Below are 17,989 nucleotides of genomic sequence, written 5' to 3'. Positions count from 1 at the left end.
AAAAAGAAAAACCATATGATCATTTTAGTAGATGATGCAAAGAAAGATTTTGACAACACCTAACATCCATTACTGATGAAAACTCTCAGCAGACTCAGAATAGAGGGGAACTTGGTTAATCTGACAAAGGGCATCTACAAAAAAAATACACAGCTGTCATACTTAATGGTGAAAGAGTGAATGCTTTCCCCCTAAGATCAGAAATAAGACAGGGATGTCTGTTCCCACCACTTCCGTTGATCATTGTACCGGAGGTCCTAGTCAGTACAGTCAGGAAGAAAAACAAATAAAAGGCATCCATGTTGGAAAAGAAGAAGTAAAACAGTCTTTAGTCACAAGTGACATAATCGTCTGTATAGAAAATCTGATGGAATCTACAATAAAAGCAACTGTAAGTGAGTTTAGCAAAGTTGCAAGATACAAGATCAATATACAGATATTAATTATATTTCTGTATTCTAGCAACAAACAATTAGAAAGTGAAATATGAAAACCAAACAATTAGGAAGTGAAATTTATGCCACAGTTATAAAGAATGTGAAATAAAGATAAAATTTAGCAAAAGATGTAAAAGACAGGTACACTGAAACCTACAAAATATTAAACAGAGAAAACACAGGAAATTTGATGGAGAGAAATGGAGAGAGATTGAGTCAGAAGACAATATTATTAAGATGTTATTTCTACTCAGGTATATTTATGGATTCTACACAATCTCAATCAAAATTCCTGTAGGATTTTCTTGTAGAAATGCCAAAGCTGGTTCTAAAATTCATATGGAATGCAAAGAATCTAGAATAGTAAGACAGCTCTGATAAAGAACAAAGTTAAAGGGCTAACATTACCTGATTTCAAGAATTATTATATGGCTTAATCAAAACAGCATGATATTCGCATCAAGATAGGGAAATAGGTCCATGGAAGGAGACGGGAGTTCAGAAATAAACCGAGTTTTGACAAAGGCACAAGGCCTTTGTAGTGGAAAACAATTGTATATCCATATGCAGCAGAATGTTATTCAGTGTCATTCTGTGTATTTTAAGAGTGTTGATTTTTGTTTTGGCCAACAAGTTACCTGAAGATCAGTTTGATCCTTTCAACACTTTTTTAAAAACCTTGTTAGGCAGGTCTAGTGTAGGCCTTACTCTAGGTCTAGTTTAGCTCTGCTATTAAGACATGACCCATTAAAGGTCTCTCTGAATGTTCCAGTAGTTCAGCAAGGTCTCTCCTCAGCCTGGCAGGAATGTGAATGTCTCCCAGCCTGTGTGATCTCTGATGGTTGTTAATTTATAGTTCCTGGGTAATTGTTCTTGCCCAACCTCATGAAGATTCACCCCACGCATGAGCAGTTCAGTATTCAGATAATGACTCAAGGAGCCCTTTGTATAGATTTCTGGTGCCTTTTCTCTATGCTCTCATCTCTGGTGCCCTGCCCTGTAAATTCTGTTCACCCCAGCCTCCCCAGACTCTGACCTCTGTCTCCTTAGCTCAGCAGAATCACCTTGCTATGCTTGTGCTATACTCTGAAAAGCCTCCAGACAAGAAGCTGGAGTGAGTGACCTTAGGGCTCACTTCACTGTTTGTCTTCACTCAGGGAAGTCAAATAGGTCTGAACTACCTGTTTTCCAATGTCTGAATAAAGGGTCTTTTTCCCCCATATATTTTGTTTAATATTCTAGTTGTTTACAATGGGAGGGCAAGTCACAGCAGTTATTTAGTCATGACTAGAAGTGAATGTCTTTCACAACTTAGTTTTCATTGAAAATTTTTGTATTCTTAATTTGTTATTTTTAATAAATTGCTTATTTATAATAGCGGGTACAACTGGAAAAGACAGATCTGGGAGTAAAGACTATTGATTTTTGCATATAGTTTATCTGGTGGGAGCAGAATGCTTTGTAGTCTGGGGTGGGGGAAGGCAGGCTCAGGTGTTCAGCAGTTGGTTTGTTTTACAGTGGAACTGAATGGAGAGAATCAAATAAAAACAAAGCAGTTAAATTGTGGTCCATTAAGAAACCTGTTGCAGTACTCAGTTACCTTTCGGAGGTTGCAGGATGGGGCAGGTTATTTAGATGAACCTGGAAAAGCTATCACCAAAGTTCCTCTGAGGGAATTCCCTGGCGGTCCAGTGGTTAGGACTCTGCGCTCTCACTGCCGAGGGCCCGGGTTCAATCCTACAAGCTGGGCGGTGCGCCAAAGGAAAGAAAAGCTGTTCTGAAATTCAGGAAAACCAAATGAGTATTATCTGTAAAAACTGACAGGATTTGGATTATCTAGATGAGGAGTTTAGGAGGCACAGGGGAGAAATGATACTTGGTATATATAACCTGGAAAACTATTTTAATTGTGTATTTCCCAGGTTAGGAAATCAAAACTATTATACTGCTCAAGACCAAGCTTTATTTAAGTTCATGACAATTATTTTTAGTAAAGAAAGAAAATTTAGCATTCTCTTTTCTGGTCTTGCTGGGGTTAATTTTTGTATCTTCCTTATATACTTCTGAGATTTTCTCCTCATGGTTTTATAAGACATTTTGGTATTTAATATTTTGTTAGGTTTAATAACATCTAATTCTGGATTTAAATAATACCTTTCACCAGAACTTTTAAGAAAATAATCCATTAGTCTTCTCATACATGCACCTTTCCTAGAGTTTCAATCAATATAAACTGCTTACATGATTTATAATTTACTCAAATATTTCAAACTAATGACATTTGTCTTTTTCATCTTTTTGCATGTAGATACCATTATAGTTGGGTTAATGGAAGAAATACTCCTCCATAATGTAATATGCTCTATTCCAGAATGTTGACTGGATTCATTCTGTTACTTATATTCCTCTTGATTTTCAAATAAGGATTATTAATTTTTTTGTTTTCTTTTGTTCATGCCCTCATTTCAGAAAAAATGAAGTTGAATAAAGTATCTCGTTGTAACATTAACCGTAGAAACATCTTTGGAGAGAACTTACTGTATAAAGCTGCTCTGAACAATGACGCTAATCTTGTTCATCATTATATGAAGAAAGGTGGAGATGTTAATCAGCCAAGTTATGCTGGTAGGCTGTGGTTACCACTTACAGTTATCTTAAGAGTGGTTTGTAGTTTCAGCTGAGTCACTACTATGTAAGTATGGCAAAGTAGGACTAAGGCAAGTCTCAAACAGAAAGCTTCCAGGTAATTTTTCTACTTAGGCAGTGCTTCACCATCATCTCCCAGGGAAGTGGTAAGATAGGGGGGGAGAGGCAGGAGAAGAACATTACATTTCACCTTCAAAGATTATGCCTGCCTTCAAAGGTTATGCCTTCAAAGGCCCACTGCACCAGGTGGGCCATGTGCAGTAGCATTACACAGAAGGATGGGGTTCCTGGGGCTGGCTTGCTGGCTTTGTGTGGGCATTTTTACTATGAGACTCAGCTTTTAATGGAAGAGAAGTGAGGTTCAAAGCTGAAAGAAGCTGATGGTACATTGAGCTTCAGGGAAAATTGATGATAAAATGGTAGGTGTACAGCAAGGACAATTGCCAGGGAAATGGAGAGAACAGACTATGAGGTAGAGAGGGTGGGGCAGGAAGCTCAGAAAGAACAGTCTTTCTGCAAGGCTAGGTCTCTGTACAGTCTTCCTGTGGGGAGAACCTGATACGTTCTCCTGGAGAGGAATGATTCCTTAAAGGCACGTAAGTACTTAAAACACTGAGCAGCACTGTGTCCATACTTTTACTATTGTTTCTAGACTTTCTCGGTATATGAAACAATGCACAAAGTCTTATGGTACACAGAGATCAGCAGCACGATCCATGGACAAGCAGGTGATTACAAGTGCACGCCCAGTACTTACTTTAGCAGCACCTGGATTTATACTATAATCAAGGTTTTAAAGACTATTATTCTAAGTCTCACACCCAGTTCATCCATTATGGTCTTATAGCTCTCAACCTTGGATCCTTACTTGCTAGCCAGAGCACTTGCTCCTTTGATTTTGAGAAATACATGGTTCTTTCTCTTAGTCTCTATGTGCTCCTTTAGTTTAGGAGTAGTTCTACATGCCAATAACTGGACTTTATGGATTTCCCAAGCATCAATCTTAACATGTTTCTTTTCATTAACCTTTTTTTCTGTGCCATCACTAACATCCCCAGTTGCTATTCCCTGCTTGTCTTTGGCCAGGCAGTGACCTTCTCCTCACTTCCCTAGGTACTTCTGTGACCTTCATGAATTCTTTATCCTTCCATATTTTCCAGACTTTTTGAACTCTCTTGTTTTCTATTTTTCCTTCTCAATTTGCATCTTAATCTGACCTTTACTACTTCTGGCTACCACATCCCACAGAATTGCAGAGGGCAGTGTTTGCAAAGGGTTGTCCATAAGCCATTTTCGTAAGAGTCACTTAAAATATTTGTTCAAAATGCAACCTTTACTTCACCCTCCCAAAGCACACACACACACAAAATCACTCAAAATCACAATCAAAATCTGTAGGTTAAAATCTGGAAATCAAGTTCCCTAGATGATATTTATTCTCATTAATGTTCAAGAACTACTGACAAGAGGTGTATGGCCTCCATATAATTCAATGTAGTGAGCTTTTACCGTATGCCTCCTCTGTGCCAGATACTATGAAAACAAAAAGATAAACAGTATCTGCTAGGAAGGTTTAAATAAATTTATTTTGTGAGATAATCCAATAAAGGCTTAAGTGCCTTTTGAGGAATTAACAAAACGTTATAGTAACAGACCAATGGTCTTTTTATAGATAACATTTGCATTTTTAAGTCCTCATTTACATTTTGTGATATCTTTGATTTAAAAAACCAATTTCAATAATTCTTTACCTATCAAAACCAAGGGTGACAACCATGAAGTAGCCTGAAAATAAATTCTGAATACCTAAAATAGATCTAATAAAGCTTCTTTGCTAAAACTCTGTCAGATCAATGACTTGAGCATTATTTTACACAGAATCCTATCTGATTCCTAAGCCTATGACACATTAGAACTGAAAAGAAAGGTTGGCTTAGGTCAGGATATTGATAATAGCAAGAAGTTTAAGCCAACAGCAAGGCAAGAGACATAAAAAATGAGAGGCAAAATTGTTGAGGACTGTAATGAAGAGAGTGCACTTTATATCTCTGTGGGTGTTAACAATTGCTGCATTAGATCATATAACTAATATTATTATGATCTTGAATCTTTTTAAACAAATGCGTTAAATTATATTGTCTTCATAGGAAATTTACATTCTTATAAACCTTTGAAGAAATTTCCTCCAAGATACTTACATTTTTAAAAAGAAAAATCTATGTTGTTTAAGGATCTCCCAACCTGCAGTTTTGGGAGATAATAAAAGATCTGTTATAAAATGTACTCCATCTTTATTTACAAGGAGTGGTTTTACAACACAGAAGGAGTAAGCCTTAGGAGAAGGGAAATTCTTTGTTACATTTGATTTCTTTCTGGAATATGTAGCCCTTTATGTGGTCTAGAGTAGCTCTCTGCAGAATAAAGGTCCCTCTGGCTTTGCTGCTGCTGGGAATTTCTTTCAACCCTGGAACTGATACTGTTCATCACTGGGTCCTCCTTGCTTACTTAGGTCACACTTAAAGTAGCATTCATTTTCAGCCTCCCTCCCCAAAACCCCATCATTTACTATGAATTGCTCACATGTACTTTGTTTTCTTTGGGAATTTTCCGAAGTAAATTTAGTGTATGAGACTGGCTTTTTCTTGGAAGCCAGACAGTTGCTTTACATTTACCTTATCTTTTAGTCATTCTGAGCTCAGGGAAAACAAACATCTTTTGTTATGGTTATTTTCTCATTCCTGTAGCAGCCATTTCTGTCCCCTTTAGGAAACTAATTTTTATTGTAGTTTAAGCAAAACCTAAATAAGGAAAGGAAGTTTCCTAGAAGGAAAATCATCATCTGCATTCCAAAGTTAATAACTTTTGGATTTCTGATACTTCATTTTTCATCCCACCAAACCTAGACTGTGGCAAATAATCAAGTTAACCAGTGTACATTATCAGTAAGCAAATTTCCACTGGTTTACAGGTCCCAGAACCTAAATAGCAATTAGTTCACGCTTTTTATTGGAGACAGTACTTTGGGGGAAGAGCGTTTTTATATTATTTTTTAAAAAATAGATCTTAAATAGTTATCTTCCGAAAGTTCACGTTTATTTGAAAATTTTTATGAAATTATGAAAAATTTCAAACATACAGAAAAGTTGAAAGAATTGAACAGTGAACATCCATATACCTAATTTCTAGATTCTCCATATTTGTTTTTGTTACATACTTATTGTACAGGGAAACACTCATGTGTTTCTCCTCTATTCACACCCAGATATGTGGGTTTTCCACACATTGAACAATTCTTCCACACCGGCTGGGTATCCTGCAATTCAATTCAATTCTGACACTAGACGTTGTTAGTGTAGACTCCACAGATTAAGACATCAGTCCCATGAGGCTGACCCCCACTTCAGATGCCAATCACAAGTAGGAGATCACCAGGTTACCCACAGGTTTCATTCACCTTGGCTACAAACTGGGGGTTACCATGACCCATTTCTTGGATTTGATCATTTCCTAGAACAGCTCATGGACTCAGGGAAACACTTAACTTATATTTACCAGTTTATTATATAATAAAGCATATGATTAAGGATACAGATGGAAAGCCAGCTGAAAAGGGTACATAAGGTGAGGTCTGGAAGGGTCCGAAACACAGGAAATTCTGTCTCCATGGAATTGGGGTGTGCTGTCCTCTCAGCATTCAGATGTGTTCACCAACCTGGATAAGCTCTCCAAACCCCATACTTTGGGGATTTTTATGGAGACTTCATCACATAGGCATGATGGATTATTAAATCCATTTCTAGCCCCTCTCTCCTTTCTGAAGAACAGAGGCAGACCTGAAAGTTCCAGCTTCTAATTATGACTTGGTCTTTCTGGTGACCAGCCTCATCTATGAGCCCACCAAAACTTGCCTCATTGGAACAAAATACACTTATATCTCCCAGGAAATTCCAAGGGATTTTAGGAGCTCTGAGACAGATTCTCCTATCATTCAGGAAATGACAAAGGTCTTGGAAATTCTGTATCAGGAACTAGGGTCAAAGACTATAAGGACGAAAGATCATCCTGCCACCCCTGTTTACAAGGGTTTTAGGAGCTCTGTGTTAGGAACCAGGGGGCAGAGGCCAGTATACATATTTTTTATTTTTTAAATTATTCTTTCAACTCCAACATGGCTTTCTCAAACAATTATTTCTTTATTATTTTTAAAAATTGAAGTTTAGTTGATTTACAATATTATGTTAGTTTCAGGTATACAACATAGTGATGCAATATTTTTATATGTTATACTCCATTTAAAGTTAATACAAAATAATGGCTATATTTCCCAGTCCTGTACAATATTTCCATATTGCTTATGTATTTTGTACATAGTAGATTGTGTCTCAGTAGATTGTGTCTCTTAATTCCCTACCCCTTTCTTGCCCCTCCCCACTTCCCTCTATCCACTGGTAGCCATTAGTTTTTACTCTATATGTGTAAGTCTGTTTCTGTTTTGTTATATACATTTCTTTTTAATTTTTAGATTTCACACATGTCATAACATATAGTATTTGTCTTTCTCTGTCGTATTTCGCTAAGCATAGTACTCTCTAGGTCCATCCACATTGTTGCAAATGACAGATTCCATTCTTTTTTATGGCTGAATAATATTCCTGTGTGTGTGTGTGTGTGTGTGTGTGTGTGTGTGTGTGTGTGTGTACCACATCTTCTTTTTCTGTTCATCATTGTTGGGCACTTAAGTTGCTTCCAAATCTTGACTACTTGTAAATAATGCTGCTGTGAACGTTGGGGTGCATGTATCTTCAAATTAGTGTTTTCATTTTCTTCATATACATACCTAGCAGTAGAATTGCTGGATCATAAGGTAGTTCTGTTTTTTGGTTTTTGAGGAACTTCCATACAGTTTTCCATAGTGGCTGTACCAATTTACATTTCCACCAACAGTGTACAAGGGTTCTCTTTTCTCTGCTTCCTCACCAGCCTTTGTTATTTGCAGACTTTTTGATGATAGCCATTTTGACAGTTGTGAGGTGATATCTCATTGTGGTTTTGATTTTCATTTCTCTGATAATTTTTCATTTTGGGCATCTTTTCATGTGCCTGTTAGCCAGCTATATGTCTTCTTTGGAAAAATGTCTGTTCAGGTCTTCTGCCCATTTTTTGATTGGCCTGTTTGTTTTTTGATATTGAGTTGTATGAGCTGTTTATGTATTTTGGATATTAACCTCTTATTGGTCATATCATTGGCAAATGTTTTCTCCCATCCAGTACATTGTCTTTTTGTTTTGTTGATGGTTTCCTTTGCTGTGCAAAAGCTTTTCAGTTTAACTAGGTCCCATCATTTATTTTTGCTTTTGTTTCCTTCATCTTAAGAGACAGATCCAAAAAAATATTGCTATGATTTATGTCAAAGTGTGTTCTGCCTATGTTTTCTTCTGGGAGTTTTCCCATCTTACATCTACATCTTCAATCCTTTTTGAGTTTATTTTTGTATATGGTGTAAGAAAATGTTCTAATTTCATTCTGACAACCTCTGCCTGTCTAATTGGGGTAATTAGTCGATTTTCATTTAATATGAATATTTGGATTTACTGCCATTTTACTTGTGTTTCTTGTGTCTTCATCTATTTGTTTTTGTCTTTGCATTATTTTGTAGTGATTACTCTAGGGATTACAATATACATTTTTAATATTTTATAGTCTTCTTAGAGTTAATATTGTAATACTTCATATAAAATGTAAGAACATCAAATACATCTCCCTTTTCCTTTTTTTTTTTAATAAATTTATTTATTTATTTTTGGCTACGTTGGGTCTTCGTTGCTGTGCGTGGTCTTTCTCTAGTTGCAGTGAGTGGGGGCTACTCTTCGTTGCTGTGTGCAGGCTTCTCATTGCAGTGGCTTCTCTTGTTGTGGAGCGTACAGGCACACGGGCTTCAGTAGTTGTGGCACTCAGGCTCAGTAATTGTGGCTCGCGGGCTCTAGAGCGCAGGCTCAGTAGTTGTGGCACATGGGCTTAGTTGCTCTGTGGCATGTGGGATCTTCCTGGCTCAGGGCTTGAACCCATGTCCCCTGCATTGGCAGGCGGATTCTTAACCACTGTGCCACCAGGGGAGCCCCTCCCTTATCCTTTATGTTATGTCTGTCGCATATATTACATGTATATACAGGATAAACTCCAAAACATAAAGTTATAATTTTTGCTTTAAGTAGCCTTGTGTATTTTAAGGAAATTTATAGGAAATAATTCTATTAACTATATATTTACCAGTTTTGGTGCTCTTCATTTCTTCCTCAAGGCTCTTTAATTAATACTATTGGAGAAACTCCTTCTATAGACGTTCTTAACTGGAGTGTCCCCTCAAAGGGGACATTTGGTAGTTTCTGGAAACATTTTTAGTTTTTACAACTGGAATGGGCAGCAGGGTACTACTGGCATCTGATGGATTAAGACCAGGGATACTGCTAAACATCCTACAGTGCCCAGAACATTTAGCCCAAAATGTCAGTGCCAAGGTTGAGAAACTGAATTATGGAGAAGGTTCTGAAAATGTTAGTGCCAAGGTTGAGAAACTGGATTATGGAGAAGGTTCTGAAAATGTTATTGCCAAGGTTGAGAAACTCTGGTTTATGGAAGGAAAGAATGAAGCACACTTTAACTTGCAACTTTTTATGTTTTCTTATATCAATTGTATGATTTTTTGGAGTTTAGATATCTTTGACTTATACCATTAAATCTGGCTAGCAAAGGAAGAAGATATTTATTTGGATGACTGGTTTTCTTGGAGCAGTTTGTGGTATGTTTGTTGAATTTACTGTAACTAACTTTTTGCAAATAGGGAGAAAAGAAATATACAGTTGACCCATGAACAACGTGGGAGTTAAGGGTGCTAACCCTCTGTGTGGTCAAAAATCTGAGAATAAGTTACAGTTAGCCCTCCGTATCCATGGTTACTCCTTCAGCTAACCTCAGATTGTGTAGTACTGTAGTATTTACTGTTGGAAAAAAATCTGTGTATAAGGTAAACCTGCATAGTTCAAACCCACGTTGTTCATGAGTCGACTGTATACTTTTGAACTGACTTCTGCGTAGTCTTGCTGGCTGGGTGGGTTATTTTAATGGAAATACCTTGAGTTACAAATAAGGCTTTTCCCCCTCTTCTCTGCAGAAAAGTAGCCTACAACCAGCATTCTCTATGAGCTAATAATAATTACCCCCCCTTACAGCCTTTTTATTTGAGGGGGGCAAAAATAGTTTCAAATATTTTACTTTCATATTTTTCCATATTAACACCAACAGAATTAGGGGTAGGAATTTTATTTGTCCATCAGATTTATTGAATCCACAAATAATACAGGTTGCTTTCATGGTGAGATTATCTTGTCTCATATAACCAAAATATTTTTAAAGCAACAACTTAGAATTAGAGTTCTTATTTTAAGGGCAAGCACAAACATTATTAAGATGCCAAGTATAAACAAACACCATTTCTTTTTTGTGTAACAGGTTGGACAGCACTTCATGAAGCTAGTGTAGGAGGATTTTATCAGACAGCAAGTGAACTATTAAAGGGTGGAGCAGATGTAAATATCAGAGGAATGTACCAGATCACTCCCCTACATGATGCTGTGATGAATGGACATTATAAGGTACTGTGATTCTTTTGTTTGCAGAGCAAACACTACATTCTGCAAGTATTAAAAACCTCTGGGACCAAGCAATAGAAAAACAGATAGGGATCCAGTTTCAGTTCATTCTGCTAATCAATACTCAGAATTCATAATAAAATTTTACTGTGTGATGGATCAGTTGTGCCTAATGTGGTAGATCCCATTTTACATGTTACTTTTAATAACTGCAGAATGCGTATTTTGGTTATACACAGTATTTTTTAAATTTCTTTAGACTCTTTTTGTATGGTTCTTTATAGGCTTTAGGAGAACATTTCCTTCTTAGAGTGTTACACAGTGATGTCCAGCCCTGATAGCAGGCTTACAGCTTTTTGTAGTCTAGTGTTACTTTCAGAGTCAGACTAAGACATGAGAACCTCCCAGGTTTTAATGATCAGCCAGTACACACCAGCACAGAGGTACCAGTGGTTATAGTATCAAAATACTATAATCCTATACAAGTTGGTTAATAGTAGCTTCAATAATGGTAATATTAATTAAGATTATGAATTCCAGCACACTTGCTTTATCATATATGTTCTGAGCTTCCTAGACATTTTTCTGGTCCAGGAACTGCATTGGTCTGAGGCACTTGTGAAAATAGCTTATTATTTATTTCAAGTATTGGAAGTTGCCTCTGGGTTTAAAACCTCTAGGGTAGGAAAGGGGGCTAATCAACAAGGCTCAGGAAAATCTGTTCAGTGTTCCTCAGAAGAAATGCCTACCACAGGTAAAGCTGGGGAAGGCTGCCAGGAACCATGGGCGTAGACAAATAGGACATATCCCTTCCTAGTTTGGAGGGTTTAGGTGGTTTTGCTTTTTTTGGATAATGTATCACCTGATGGTAAGTGGTCATTCCTGCACATTTTGTAGAGGGCTTGGGGGAGAAAATTCTGCCTTGGACCTAATTTAATGGCCAGAAGAATGCTAGAACAAGTGATGGTGTGAGCCCTCTCTCTGTCTTTTATCTGCTCTTTAAAACTGGCCTCTAGCAGAGAAACCTCATGCCAAAGCATTTCTTCTCTCTCTCCATGGCCCATCCGCTCTCCAACTTGCCAGGGCTCACCTGTCCTGGTCAAGAATCTTTTCTCTCTTTGGGTAATATGAGCTGTGGGTGATTTATACCTTTTTTTCTTTTCTTTCTCAGTTCTTCCTTTGCCCCTCCTGATAACTTGGCTCCAATTAACTTCTGCCTCACAGGCTATAACTGGCAGTCTTCTTTCTGGCCTTTGCAGATATGTAGCCTTCTCTTGTACCCTTAGTGAAGTAAAAGGGACCAAAGACACAGGCCTCTAACTCCTGAAGTATCTTGTGGTATATAAATATTTGAGATGTTGAATTGGAGGTTCATTGACAGTGTTGCTGGGATTCACAGATATTGAAAAGATATCCCCCACACATGGTGATTATGCATTCCATTTGTGTCTGGAGTGAGCTTTCTTATAAAGTTTGATTGTATATTCTATTACACTTTAAAAAGTCATACCACATCAACAGGCTGGAGCATGGATGGTGTTTTGTTGTTGTTGGGAGTATTTTTTTAAAATCCCAGACATCATACCATTTTATCCATAAATACTTGTACCTGCATCTCTAACAGATAAGGACATTTTTTTCCACACCCACATTTTTTATCATCTTACCTTATAAAAATTAAAATTTTAAATACCACTTAATAATATCTAGTCCATATTTAAATTTCCCCAAATTATCTAAAAATGTTTTTTATTACAAGTTTTTGTTTGAATCCTGATCTATCAATGTCTGTACTTTACATGTGTTTGTTATGTCTCTTAAGTGTGTGTGGTTTTTTTAAAGGTTTATTATTTATTTATTTATTTATTTTATTTTTGGCTGCGTCAGGTCTTAGTTGTGGCACACTGGATCTTCATTGAGGCATGCGGGATTTTTCGTTGTGGCGCGCGGGCTCTTTGTTATAGTGCTCGGGCTTCTCTCTAGTTGTGGCATGCGAGTTTTCTCTTCTCTAATTGTAGTGCCCAGGCTCCAGAGTGTGTGGGCTCTGTAGTTTGCAGCACGTGGGCTCTAGTTGAGGCGCAGGAGCTTAGTAGTTGTGGCATGCAGGCTTAGTTGACCTGCGGCATGCGGGATCTTAGTTCCCTGACTAGGGATTGAACCTGCGTCCCCTGCATTGGGAGGTGGATTCTCTACCACTGGACCACCAGAGAAGTCCCTCTTAAGTATGTTTTAATCTATAACAGTTCTTCCTATATTTTCTTTTGTGTGTGTCTTCTAGAACCTGGGTCATTTGTCTTATAGAATTTCCTAAATTCTGGATTTGACTGACTTTATGTTTCTTCCCATATTTTCTCTAAATGGTGTTTTAATGTAAAAACTATCAGAGACCACAATCTGGGTGCTATGTGTGCTCATTGCTATTGGATGTCATTGTTTTTAGGCATTTTCAGTGAAATGTATACTTTTAGAAAGAAAAACAAATCATGAGTTCTTACTGATATTTCCATTTCAGACTTAATATTCATAATAACTTTGATTTTATACTTGTATCTCTTTTTCTCTTATGCTAAACATTTGTTTCTTAATACATTAATTTCTTTATCGTACAGCATACTTAACAGTATTACTATTAGTGTATTATTATTATGAATATTAACAATATTATTATTAACAATGGAACTACTAATGAAGTGCTTTTTTTACAGTTCTTTTTGTTTTGTTTATATTCCATTAGGGATGTGCGGTAAAAATACTGTCTTTTCCAGTACTTGAAAGAATTTTATTCTCTGTCCTGTTGGCTTCTTATGCAAGGAAGTTGTTGGAAGGCAGAGATATGGAATAATATCCTCCAAACTGAAAAGGAACTTTGAGACTGGAAAACAAAGCAGGCAATTCCATAAAGTGCAATTGTGAAGTTTATTGTGGGTAGCTTACATACTGGCAGGATTGGGCAGACACAATCCAGAGGCATTCACAGCTGTGCTTCTCACCACTGAAAGGAGCACAGGGAGATTTAAAGTGGCCAAAGCTAACAACAGGATCTGACTACCAAATGAGAAGCATGTCCACACTAACTGGAACTGGAGATTTTTCCTCCCCCTGGGGGGTCTCATGACCATTAAGCATCTGTGTCAACAGAAGACACTCTTCCAGTTTTCTGTCAGCAAGGGTAAAAGTTCACAGGGAATTTATCTGGCTTGGGCACATTCCTTGTGAGTAGGCTAAAGCTTAATCATGCAGAAAGGGGAGGGGTAGGACTTCAGACCTAAGATAGAGCTGACAAAATGGAGTCAGTGTGGTTCAGCCACACAGAAGTCAGCTGATTCTAGAGGGAGGAAAGCACTAGAGTCAATAATATGATTAAAGGTGAAAAGCCACGGGCAAGCTTTAAGTAGCAGTGTATTTCCTTATGGGGCCTACTGTTTGATGAACTAAATAAGTGGGGATTGTGAGGCCAGCCACTTACTGAAATTGCTCTTCTTGTTCCAGTTAAGAACATGTGGTAATCTTAAAGTATGTCCGCAAATTCTTTAACAGTCCTCCCTTCGAAAGGTGGATCCTGATTCCTCTCCTCAGGAGGGTAGGCTGGAGTTTCAGTGAGTTGCTTCTAACAAACACAGTGTGGCAGGAGTGACACAGTACATGACTTCTAAGACTAGGTTGAAAACTGTTGCGGCTTCTTCCTTGTTCTCTCACTCACTTGTTCAGCAACACTGGGAGAAGCCAGATGTCATTTCGTGCAGCCACTCAAGCAGCTCCATGGAGAGGTTCACGTGGCAGTGGACAAAGGCCTCCTGCCCACAGCCATGTGAGTGAGCCATCTTAGAAACAGATCCTCCAATCCCAGGCAAACTTCTGTTTATTTTTTAATTTTTAAATTTTTAAAAATAAATTTATTTTATTTATTTATATTTGGCCGCGTTGGGTCTTCATTGTTGCATGTGGGCTTTCTCTACTTGCGGCGAGCAGGGGCTACTCTTCGTTGCGGTGCACGGGCTTCTCATTGCAGTGGCTTCTCTTGTTGCGGAGCATGGGCTCTAGGCATGTGGGCTCAGCAGTTGTGGCACGTGGGCTCAGTAGTTGTGGTTCGCGGGCTCTAGAGTGCAGGCTCAGTAGTTGTGCCTCACGGGCTTAGTTGCTCCGCGGCATGTGGGATATTCCCGGACCAGGGCTCGAACCGTGTCCCCTGCCTTGGCAGGTGGATTCTTAACTACTGCACCACCAGGGAAGTCCCCAGGCAAGCTTTTAGGTGATTGTATCTCCAGCCAACATTTTGACTGTAACCTCATGAGAGACCCTGAGGCAGAACCATCCACTTGTGACCACTCCCAAATTCCTGACCCACAGAAACTATGAGATTATAAATATTTATTATTGTTTTAAGCTACTAAGTTTTGGGGTAACTTGTTAGGTAGCAACAGATAACTAATACAGAACCTAAATGCAGATTTAAAATAGGGGTAAAAAACGTAGTGGAAATAACTGATTTACGGCCATTTGGTAAGAAGAGAGTTTTTTAAAGAGGATATATTAGTTAGGCTTCAGAATTCCTGATACCAAGCTATAGAGAGAATTGGTAAATGTGCATAGTTGGTGACGCAGAGTATCCAGAGTCTAAAACAGAGACTGCCAAAGTAATGTATTCACTCGCTTGGGATCACCAACCCAGATTTCCAGAAAAGTGAAGCTCTAGCCCTTGCCTTTTCCCTTCCTCCCATCTTCTTTCTCATGCTTGTTGATCCTGAGTTACTTTCATACTGCATGGCTTATTATTTGACATAAAACCCCCAGAGATAAGCAACACAGCTCCTTTGGCAACCCACTTATGAAACTACTTTTCCTGAAAAAAAGTGGTACACTCTCTATTCGTATTACTAAACAAAATGTGAAGCTCCAGGAATATGAATTATAAATTTAATTGTATCTACTGTTACTTTCAATCCCCCTATCTAGCATTAAACTCCCACAGTAAAGCCATTTGAAAAGCAGAATCAAGTTGCTGAGTCTTAATAATTTTTAAAAGATTTGGCTCATATTCTCCCTGTGTGTGGTGGGGCATTTTTCTCTCCTAGAATGCTTTCTTATAAAAGGAAAAATGTATATATCTTTAATCTTCAGATGCATAAAATTTTCAGAAATTCAGATCCTTTCTCTCATTCCAGACATTAACAGAGAAATCTAGGCTTCATTTAGTATGTTATTTAAAGCCTGTTACCCACATCCTCCTTGGTCAACATTCATTCTTTTATTAAACAACATTTATTAAATATATACTCTATGCCAGATACTGAAATAGACACTGGGAATATAAAGATGATTAAGATATATATCTGTTGCAAAAACTTGGAAGCAACTTAAACGTGCATCTGTAGGGTACTGGTTAAGTAAATTATAGTACATTCATATAGTACATTCAAAAGTAAACTATTACTCAGCTGCTAAAAAGAATGATGAAGTTCAATCCATACTGATTTGGAACAATCTTCAAAGTCTGTTGCAGGGTGGGGTGGGCAGGAATGTATATAGTATATGACCACTTGTGTAAGAAAAAATGTATGTACACAGTTATGATTCGTACATATATACCTGTTGGACTAGACTAACTCTGGAAAAGTTCAGAAGAAACTGTAACCAGAGCTGACTTAGAAAAAATAATTAGATGACTAGAGGACAAGGGTTGAGGAGGGAAACTTATTTTTCGTTCTCTACTTCTCTGAGCCTTCTGTATTTTGAACCGTATTTATTAATTTCCTATTCAAAAATAATAAATTAATTTTAAAAGAAAACAGAGTCCTACCCTCAAAAAACTTGGAGTACAGGAGAGAGAAATATATAAGAAATAAGTATAATATACAGCATATTGGACATAAAATATGTACATAAAAGTAGGAAGAGGTCATTTTTCTCTAGGGGATCAGTGGGTGAGGAGGTCAGGGAGAGCTTCATAGAGGAGGTTACTCGAGGAGCAGTAACAGATTAAAGATTTACCTGTTTCTCTCTGATACCGAGGGGGAGCTGCAGCAACACAGGTCTATACAGAAGACATAGCTATTTCCTGGAACCTGTTAAAATTACATTTACTACTACAGAATGTAATCCTAATTCCTGGTATATCTGCTAGCTCCATTTCATCAGCAACTGAACCACAAACATTTCTGCCCCTCCCTCCATTCCTCCTTTCCTCCCTCTTCCTTACTTCCTCTCTCCTTTTTTTTTTTTTGTAAGAGAAGGCATATTTATATTAATAAATTATTATTCAGTAGCAGTTACATTAATTTTTGGTTTGGGGCAGTAATGTTACAGGAAACATTGTTGAAAGAAATATTTAATGTTGCTTAGAGTTGTATGCTGGCACACATTTATAATAATACACCTTTTGTCTGGGCTCCCTCACAAAATCTTCCTCTAGGTGGCACAGTTACTTCTTTTGAATGGAGCAGATCCTTTATTTAGAAATGACAGTGGAAAGTGTGCTTTGGATGAAGCCAAAGACTCATGTATGAAGCGTCTCCTTGAGAGATATGTTCCTAAACATCAAAAGCATCTTATATCAGGTAAAACTGAACTGCCCTGTTATATCTGTTCATCATGTGAGTAGAGAGTTGTAGAAATCAAACTTGGAATTATAGAAATTAAATTGGTTTTCCTCATAAATTTTGAGAAAATCCATCCTTTGGTGTCCTTGCTCCATTCCTTTAGTTGAGCACACTGACTTGTTTGCAAATGCACCAAATGGAAGAACTCTAAAAGAACAAAGAAAGATAGTATTAAATGTACTTTCCCCCAGGATATGTATTGGAAACAGTTAAGAAAACTTTTGTAAAGTTCTGGGTCTTTTCCCCATAATCCGTTGTCTGAATAACATGGGTGATGTAACTTATATTTGGCTTTATCATTTTCCATGAATATGGCCAGGATTGTTTACTTTCATTCCTTAAGAATATTTTCTTATGGCTGTACTTTTGCCTTGTCATTCATCATTGCACTAAGTTGAACTACAAAAGAACTTGACCTGCAGTTTCAAGAAGATTATATAAGAACTGTTTATTTTTTTTATTGACGTATAATTGATTTATAATATTGTACTAGTTTCAGGTATATAATGTAGTGATTCAGTATTTTTATAGATCATACTCCATTTAAAGTTATTACAAAATGGTGGTTATATTCCCTGTGCTGTACAATATATCCTTGTTGCTTATTTATTTTATACCTAGTAGTTTGTATCTCTTAATTCCAAAACGCTATTTTGCCCCTCCC

General features: G+C 37.4%; 1 protein-coding gene across 11 annotated transcripts in view; it reads left to right on the top strand.

The window, feature by feature from the left end:
• ANKRD31 (ankyrin repeat domain 31) overlaps nt 1-17,989 on the top strand; it is a 130,576-nt gene that overhangs the window by 41,655 nt on the left and 70,932 nt on the right. For 10 of the 11 annotated variants that reach the window (XM_067731016.1, XM_067731019.1, XM_067731015.1 and 7 more), the window contains 3 exons: nt 2,907-3,062; nt 10,590-10,732; nt 17,139-17,283. In XM_067731016.1, the coding sequence (XP_067587117.1) occupies nt 2,907-3,062; nt 10,590-10,732; nt 17,139-17,283 (444 nt within the window). The remainder of the gene's footprint in view (nt 1-2,906; nt 3,063-10,589; nt 10,733-17,138; nt 17,284-17,989) is intronic. The other variant, XM_067731017.1, reaches the window with a different exon arrangement.

Source organism: Pseudorca crassidens, chromosome 3 (genome assembly GCF_039906515.1).
Source record: "Pseudorca crassidens isolate mPseCra1 chromosome 3, mPseCra1.hap1, whole genome shotgun sequence".
Lineage (NCBI taxonomy): Eukaryota > Metazoa > Chordata > Mammalia > Artiodactyla > Delphinidae > Pseudorca > Pseudorca crassidens.
This window is presented reverse-complemented; position numbering and strand designations above follow the sequence as displayed.